The sequence below is a fragment of the Emydura macquarii genome, unplaced genomic scaffold, assembly GCF_026122565.2.
Source record: "Emydura macquarii macquarii isolate MOO-44397 ecotype Brisbane River unplaced genomic scaffold, CSIRO-AGI_Emac_v2 contig_2331, whole genome shotgun sequence".
In the NCBI taxonomy this organism is placed as follows: domain Eukaryota; kingdom Metazoa; phylum Chordata; order Testudines; family Chelidae; genus Emydura; species Emydura macquarii.
The window spans coordinates 32,786-41,478 of record NW_027132468.1 but is presented as its reverse complement, the minus strand read 5'-3'; the positions used below and the strand labels follow the sequence as shown (position 1 = coordinate 41,478).

At 51.8% G+C, this 8,693-nt stretch overlaps 1 protein-coding gene across 1 annotated transcript; it reads right to left on the bottom strand.

Moving 5' to 3' along the window:
• Positions 1-3,632: 3,632 nt before the first annotated feature.
• Positions 3,633-8,198, bottom strand: LOC137161607 (class I histocompatibility antigen, F10 alpha chain-like). Its single transcript, XM_067560985.1, has 5 exons — positions 7,405-8,198; positions 5,759-6,034; positions 4,476-4,754; positions 3,896-4,012; positions 3,633-3,715 (listed from the first exon to the last, which is right to left on the bottom strand). Exons 1-5 carry the CDS (start codon positions 7,598-7,600, stop codon positions 3,633-3,635), a joined length of 951 nt encoding a protein of 316 aa, XP_067417086.1. The 5' UTR covers positions 7,601-8,198.
• Positions 8,199-8,693: the final 495 nt, after the last annotated feature.

The window sequence follows — 8,693 nt, the reverse complement described above, 5'->3', positions numbered from 1 at the left end:
TTAAAAACGAAGTCAATTCCTCCTGAGAAAACAGAAGCCGCTGGCACGCCAGCTGACACAGTACAGTGAGACAAGCCAAAGAACAACCTTGAAGAGCAACTCGCAAAAGGCCCGAAAACTACCAGCAATTTTTTTTAAAAATACGATCAGATGCCAGAAGCGGGGCAAACAATCACTGGGGCCACTGGCCGATGGAGGTGCTAAGGAGCACTCAAGGATGACAAGGCCATTGTGGAGAAGCCAAATGAATTTGTTGCTTCATTCTTCATGGCTCAGGATGTGAGGGAGATTCCCGCAGCTGAGCCACTCTGTTTCGGGGACAGAGCTGAGGAACGGTCCCAGACTGAGGTCTCAGTTGAGGAGGTTTTGGAACAAACTGATAAATTAAACACTAATAAGTCACCAGGACCAGATGGTGCTACCCTAAAAACAGGTTTTGGGGTGCCCACAGAATAGCCCACTTAGTGCCCCTTTAAGCTGTTCTTCCTTCAGCATGGGGGGATCCACCCTGGCTAAGGAAATACTTGGGGGCACGGATCCAGCCTTCCAATACATGATGGACACAAGCCGTGTTCGTTCCGAACAAGGCACCTTTTATTGGTACCAGTAACAACAGCCCCTGACACCACGACAGGCCAGACACGTCCCACGTAACACGGCAAAGCCCTTCAACCCCCTGCCTTGGACACCCCACTGCTGCCAGCGCTCAGCTGTCAATCATTCCACCTGGCCGGTATTTCCGTTATCTGTCAATCATTCCACCTGGCCGGTATTTCCGTTATCTGTCAATCATTCTTGTTTACCACCGTTTTCCCGCCAATTCTGCTCAGCAACCTTTCCCCCACATTCCGTTCACCTCACACAGCTACGCTCTGAGGCCCCTTTTCCCGCCAATTGGGGGTGGAGGCCGTGTGCCCGTCAGCCTCCATTTAAGGGGGGGAGTGCCTCTTGCTAATGTAAATGGGAGCCAGGGACACAAGATGGGGTTTGTCTGGGACCGGTGGGTTCCCCCCAGGGGTTCTGAGGCAACTCAGCTATGAAGTGGCAGAGCTACTGTTACCCAAATAACAACTGTCACAGGATCTTTTCAAGGGATAAGGCAACAAACCACGTTTATTGTGAACACAGAAACTTGGTCAATAGTATCAAAGAAAAGAAAAGTATCAACACTGTAACAACATCAATATCCTTCTTTACCTTAGTGAAATAGTATTAATAATGTAACACTAGGAAAACAGGATCAACATTGTATCAGTTCTACAATTACAGAGACAAATGTCTCAGTTGGTGCTTTCATTCACACTCACACACACGGACAGGCAGACAGACAAACACACACAGGGTCTCACAGATGTTCTAGTTACCAGCCTCTCGGTGCTGGTGGTAGTCACTGGCCAGGTGACTGCAGCACCAGGGTGAGGAGCCAGGCTCTGCCGATGGCACCGGTACTCCTGGCTGGTTGGTGATGTAGACCTGAACCTCCAGCCTTCATCTTTCTGTCCCATTTTATAGGGAAAAGACCCCATGTCAGTCTGTGGGTTTTGCTCTGTCCTGCTGCATCTGCATTTGGTGTGATCCTTAATCACCCGCATTGCTGCAAACCTGATCACATTTTGTCCTTTGAAGTGGGCTGACTCCAAAGTTATCAGGGTGGCTCCTCTTCGGCCAGTTGAGTAGTAAAAGTTATTATCTTCGCTCCTTTCTTCCTCCCTCAAACGTTTGAGGTGAGGCTTGTGTTTTCTTCATCATGTTTTGACATCCCTCACTGAGACCAATTGTTCAATCACTCTCCCTGTCTACACCACCTCAGTTGCTCAGCCATTCACACTCCAATCACTCAGAGCACACTCCTAGCTGAAGAACTTACTTATTATTTTTAAAGCAAACCTGATTTCATTTCTGCCAGTGTCTGTCACAATTCGGTCAGTATATTACATTGCACAGGGTGGTTCTTATACTTAAAATGGGGTTTTTACAAATCTATTGACAGTGGGTAAAATGAACAGATCAAATGGTCAGTGGATGGTTTTACAAACAATCTTAAACCAAATAGAATGATACAAAGTACAGACAGACAAACGTGAATTATTCTGCAGTAAATGGAGATTTTAAAGAGGCTGCAGTGAACATTTCACAGGACAGAACAATAGGAGTCAGGTGAGGTTTTAGCTTTCGATGAAAGGTGCCGTGTGTCAGGCTGAAATGCCTCTTGGTAGGAAGTGGGGGGGGGGCGGTGTTTGTGGCTCTGTTCTTTCATGTATTTCATGAAAACAGGATTGGGCCAACAAGGTGCATGGGATCTGGTCATCACATAAATACTGGGTGGTCTGGTTGTGGAGGGGGAAAAAAAGAGCCTTCTGAAGTCCGAAGACCGACCTCACCCTGTACTGAAGGAAGGTACAGAGCAGAAGACCCCCTCTGGAGCGGAGCCTTGACTGGAGATTGTAACACGGGTTCAACATGTCCAGGCCTGCCCATCTGCCTCACAGAGGGGGTGTGATCCCACAATACCCCACTTACCCCGGTCTTTGCCTGTTTGTCTGACTCTGTGTCGGCTTCTGCTACTGGAAAAGAGGAACTGCCCCATCTCTGACACTGGCAGAGACGGGAGGGAGACTGGATTGTGTCAGACCTTTTGGAGCAAAGCTGAGGCAAAGCACTAGCTAGAGAAGGGTCCTCTGACCTGTCACTTGGGATGAACACGCTGCAGGAGAAAATGTAAAGCAGGCTATACAAGAGCCTAAGACCCAACCCCCACAGGAGGAAATTGTTATAACAGCCAAGCCAGAATCTCCCCCCCCGCCCAGAGCTGAAGGGAGTCAGAGGACAGATCTCCCAGGCAGCGGGCTCAGCAGCTGGGCAGGGTCTCTGCACCTAGCTCTGGGGTCCCATACGCTGGGTGTCTGATCCGGATGAAGAGCTGGAGGCAGAATCTTCTCCGGTCTTTGCTGCAGGGAGAGAAGACAATGGTTCAGAGGCGGCTTTAGCTGTGGGGGATCCCAGCTAGGGAAGGGGGATGGGAATTCTGCTCTGGGCTTCCCCCCGCCATGCCCCCTAAAAATCCCCAAACGGCACTGTGAACAGAAACCCCCGGGCCTGACAATGGGACAATGGACACAGGACTCCAGGAGGGAGCGTAACAAACCTACGCACTGTCTCTGGGAGCTCCAGGTACAGGCCTGCAGCCCCGTCACCAGAGCCACGCAAATGGATGCCCAGTGCATGCTGGGACGCTTGCTGAGCTCCGCTCTGAGCGGTGACCTTGGGATGCTCTGTGGGGTTCCCTGGGTTTGAGTGAAGGCAGCACGTGTCAGAGAATCCCGGGGAGCCGGGGCAGGACGACGGCTGGTGACGGCCTCGCAGATTTCCACAGGCCAAGGAATTGTCAGACACAGAGTAACCAGCGATCGGGGCCCATCTCCAGTCACTGCTGGGGTCCCTTCTCCCCTCATGGGACCCCTCCCCCCGCACCCATAATGCACTGGGACTTCTGGGCATGTGCCCAGGATTTACTCACTGGCTGCCAGAGTGTAGCTGGGTTTGGTGGGTGCCTGAAACACAAGCAGAGAATGAGGATCAGTGCAGGGGATCAAGATAACCCCTCCCCCACTGTGACCCCAACCCCACCTTTCCTAGACACAGGGCTCCCCGTGACCCCCACTGCATCTCACCCAGACCAGCCCGACCCAGTGCCCCCCAGCAGGGTACACGGCATCTGGCCAACGACAGAGCCCACTCTGCCCCCAGGAGGGCCGGGCTATGGTGATCGGCCCTACCCCATGGCCATGGATATCTCCTTGGGGACAATGGCAGGAGCCATTCCCCCTTGGGCTGGCTGGGCTGCCCCACTCCCCAGAACCCCTCACACCCCGGCTCCATGGGGACCGGCTCCTACCTGCTGATTTTCTTCTCCACAGGATGACGCTGGCCCCTACGGCTCCAGCCAGAACCAGCACGGCCAGGACGATGGCGGCCAGGACCCCAGGGGACAGGGGGCCCTTCTTCCCAGGGGCTGTGGATGGAGAAGGGCACAGGTCACCGAGGGGAGCACCCGGTGCGGCCTTCTTCCTGGGGCAGCCACAGGCCTTTGCCTTGAACGTCTCCCCAAGAGTTGCTGGGGAGATCTGGAACCTCAAGAAGGGGAAAGGCTGAGCTGGGAGGTGGATGGGTCATGGTGGGCGGGTACTCTGCCGGGCACTGCCAGACATACAGCAATGCTGCAACTGGGACCTTCCCTTCTAACATCATCAGCCTGTGGAACTCACTGCCACAGGATATCACCACAGCTAGGAATGTAATGAGACTCACTGAGGGATCGGCCATTTCTGTGGGTCACACTAATACCCAGACTAGCACAGTTCACACTGACAATGGGCAGGAATATTGACCTTCAGCTTCAGGACCTCACCCCATCTCTGTGATTCCCACAGGGCTGTGCCCCCATCCCCGGACCCTGCCAGTCACCCCACTCTTACCCCAGGCGAGCGTGGGCTCTGGCAGGCTGCTGTGCTCCACCCGGCAGGCGTAGCGGTGCCTGTCCTCCTGCTGCGGGGAGATCTCCAGGGACGACTGCGTGTAGTAGGTGCCATCGGCATTGGGCAGGATCCCACTGGAGTCTGTCTCCACCAGGATGTTTTCTCCGTCCCGCACCCAGGAGACGTGGATGGGACGTGGGTAAAAGCCCCTGGCGTGGCAGGAGAGGGTGACAGAGCTGCTGGGGGGGTGTCTGCGGGAAACTGAGACCACAGGAGGTACTGGGGAGAGACACAGCGTGTGAGCCACATGCCAGGGGCTGGGACTATGTAACACACAGGAGATACAGGCCTACCAGTGTGTCGAGTATTCACGTGTGGGTGAGACCTGGTCTGTACCCGTTTACACTGATTTGTAAATGGAGCTAGCTAATCTGATGTAAATCCCCTACTGAAATCAATGTGGGTGGTTACCAGCACAGATCTGGGCCCGGGTCTCCTTTGCTGTGCGCTATCCCATGCTATAACACGACTACATCCAGGCAGGTTGTCACTGGGCCATCCAAACAGGTGTGTGCAATTTAGGGGACAGATTTCCAAATGCCTCTCGGTGCCTAATGCTAATGATGGCACAGGGAGCCAGTCGCCTGTTTGAAAATCCCAACAGGCCCCATCTGCATTGTCGGGCCCTTAAATCCCTTTATCACGCTGCCCCGAGTCCCTGTCACATTCCATGAGGTGCCAGCGCTGGGCGAAAGAAACTCAAAACAAGTTTTTCTTTGTATAATAATCACAAAATACATCTCCCTCCCCCACCCTGCCTCCTTCACACTGACAAACAGCTGGGCCTTCTCCAGATCCCACTTCCAAAAAATCAACTCATGACCCAGAGCTGGAACATTTCAGCCCAAAAAGGGAAATCTGAGGGAGTCGGAAGCCAATGGGACAGGCCCTGCAGAATGGAGATGCCCAGCACCAGCTAATAACCTGTCTGCCGTAATAATGACCCATCGCTCTCATCATCAGTCGATCTGAAAGTGCTTTACTAACAAGGTTGGCATCATTATTTCCACTGTGCAGGTGGGGAAACTGAGGCACAGAGAGGGGGAAGGACTGGCCCCAGGTCACCCAGCAGGCCCATGGCAAAGCAGGGACTAGAAACCAGGTGTCCTGAATCCCAGTCCAGGGCACTATCCACTAGCCCATACTGCCCCTTCTGAGCATGGTCAAGTCCCTTTGGTGTCACTGCACCCCGTCCATGTGCTATCTCCCCGCTGCTCACTCACCCTGCTGCTCCAGCACTGCCCTCCCCTGCTGCATCAGGCTCCGCAGGGTCCAGAGGCACTCGTGCTGCAGGTACTGCTGGACAAACTGAGTCCAGGTCTTGCCCGTCTCCCAGCGCTGCTTCTGAAGGAAGGCCGGCTGCACAGCTGCGACCCACGTCCCCGTCTGGTTGTCAAAGCTGATGAAGTCCCTCCCATCGTAGGCGTACTGGTACCTTGCATCCAGGGGGTCCTGGCCACTCAGGGCACAGCCCACGTGAATCTGCGAGCTGTGAATTCCTGGGTGAAAGGAGAGAGAGAGCTCAGACCGTGCACTGAGATCAGAGAAACGTGTCTGTGGGGTGGGTGGGTTCAGAGGGGCGCTCGGCCGGACGGTGACACCGACACTTTACCGTCTCTGACCGTGTGGCAGGCCCCAATCTGAGCTAGCTAACAACCCCAGGAGGATGCTGATAAGCAGGAGGGCTCAGAGCAGAACCACAAGAAGGTCTGAGGAGCTGGAATCCTGCCGGACAGTCCCTGAGCTCCTGGAGTCTCTCCACCAGCAAACAGAGGAGTTGCCATACTGGGGAGACCAAGGTCTGACAGTGGCCAACACCAGAGATTCAGGGCAGTGTAGAGAACAGGGCAAATTTGGAGTGACCCAACCCTGTCTTCCCCTCCGGGTACTGGCAGGCAGAGGTTTAGGGTCACCCCAGGCATGGCGTTGTGTCCCTGACCATTCTGTTTAATAGCCACTGATGGGTCTATCCTCCAGGAACTTCTCCAGTTTTTTTGAATCCACTTATACTTTTTGCCTTCACAACATTGCCTGGCAATGAGTTCTACAGACTGACTGTGCGTTGTGTGAAAAAGGACTTCCTCTTGTTTGTGTTAGACCTGCTGCTGATTAATTTCATTGGTGACACCTGGTTCTTGTGTTATGGGAAAGGGTAAAGAACTCTTTTCTATTCACTTTCTCCACACCGGTCACTATTTTATCGACCTCTGTCATTTCCCCCCTTAGCTGTCTCTTTTCTAAGCTCAACAGTTTAGAAAACATCTAATCTTTTTAGTCTCTCCTCACATGGAAGCCGTTCTGTCCCCGAGATCATCTTTGTTGCCCATCTCTGCACTTTTTCCATTTCCACTCTACCCTTTTTGAGATGGGACAACCAGATCTGCATGCAGGATTCAAGGTGTGGCGTATCATGGATTTATATAGTGACCTTATGATATTTTCTGTCTTACTTTCTATCCCTTTGCTAATGGCTCCCAACATTCTGTTTGCCTTGGGAAAGGCTGTTTCTGCAAAATTAATTTTTTTCCATGTGAAAATTTCAATTTTGCCAGAAAACATTGGTTTTCTATTGGGGAAACTGAAAGGGAAGCTCCCAGCGCTGCCTGGCTCCCTGCCTGTGATTCTCCCAAGATGGAATTTCTCAAAAATTTCCTTCCCATGGAAACCTCACATTTCTGACTTTTCCTTCCCATCGGCAATGCAAAAACTTCCGGGAATACCAAATTTTTTGAAAAAAGAAAACTCCAGTTTCCAACCAGCTCTGGTTTGGGCAGCACATCGCTCAGCGAGGCCCCGATCCCTGATGGGATAGATTCTGAGCGGGCAGCTCTCTCATGTCCATCAGTAACAATAACTCTCAGACACTCACCACCCGTATGGTTGTGCAGCTGCATCCTCCACCTGGTCCCGCCTTTAAAGCCCTCCTCGTGCCCCCAGAACTGCTGGGTCTTTTCCTTGATATACTGAGCACCCACGGCCTGTGCTGCCCACTGCTGGGTGGGTCTGACCTCTCGCGTGTCGCTGCTGTAATACGCGATCTTAACGTCATCCAGCTGGGCGATCATGATGAAGTGATAGGTCCCATCTTCGTTGATGACTCCTGTGACTAGCACAGCCAGGCTGTGACGCTCTAAAACAGCAGGAGAGAAGTTGAACTAACCAGCGGCTTCCTCCCTTGCTCAGGGCCAGGGGACAAGAAGAGGGTATAGGTGTACACATAGATAAAAATGTATTGAATTTATATTACAAATGAATGGGCTTTACCATCTATATAACACACACTAAAACCGCAGTAATTGATTCATTCATAAAATCACGCTGTGCGTGTATTAGGAGATGGTGTATCTGTTCTTTAATGTCATAACTAAAGGAACTCCATAACTCTGTTTAATAGCTTGTCCTTTCATTACAACCAATGTCTCACGAGACTCCATATTGTAAATTTGGAACTCCCTCTTGAATAATGTACTCCATTTTATACTCTTGATTAAACTTGTTTTCAGGTGTCTACTGTGTAATTTCATTTAGATGTGTGAACGAGAAGTGTGAATGAAGGGTGTGTGTGTGTGATGGGATCAGTCTCCAATACCAGCCTGTCCTGATGAAATGCAAGTACCATCTTAAAGGCTGAAGAATGCAGACAAATCCCTGAAAAATCAAGGATTCCACCCCAGAAGGAAAAGAACAAAAAAGTATAATCAAGACAAGACCTGGTCTGCAATGGACGGGTGATCAATGATCACACAGGAGCCCTGAGGCAGCGTGACACAGCAGGACTCATAGATTCACATCAGAATTACAACCGATAAAAGAATGGGTGAGATTGTAAAGCTCTGGGTCTCCTGCTCCAAGATGACAATTGCAGAATCGGACTTGAGGCCTGGCTCCCTCCTCCTGCCCAGTCTAGCTGGCCACTAGGCCGGCTCGAGCAACACATAAAAGGACTGGTAATTACATCAAACCAGTTTGCAGAACTTTGAGTGTGTGTGTGAATGGGGCTGCTTTTTGATATTCTTCCATGTACAGTAAATGCGGTGTATCGCCGTGTCCCCCTGAATAAGATCCTGCTCGTCTTTTCTTTTACAAGTATAACAAGGATCATCCCAGTGGGGAACAGCAATGAGCTTTCACCCCCTGCCACGTCCCCCTGCCCTCAAG

Excerpts from the sequence above, each read along its gene's own strand:
- LOC137161607 (XM_067560985.1), bottom strand. The coding sequence starts at position 7,600 with ATGATCGCCCAGCTGGATGACGTTAAGATCGCGTATTACAGCAGCGAC. Across the intron at positions 4,755-5,758 it reads GGCAGTGCTGGAGCAGCAGG|TACCTCCTGTGGTCTCAGTT; the intron begins GTGAGTGAGCAG and ends GTCTCTCCCCAG. Across the intron at positions 4,013-4,475 it reads AGAGCCCACGCTCGCCTGGG|CCCCTGGGAAGAAGGGCCCC; the intron begins GTAAGAGTGGGG and ends CTCCATCCACAG.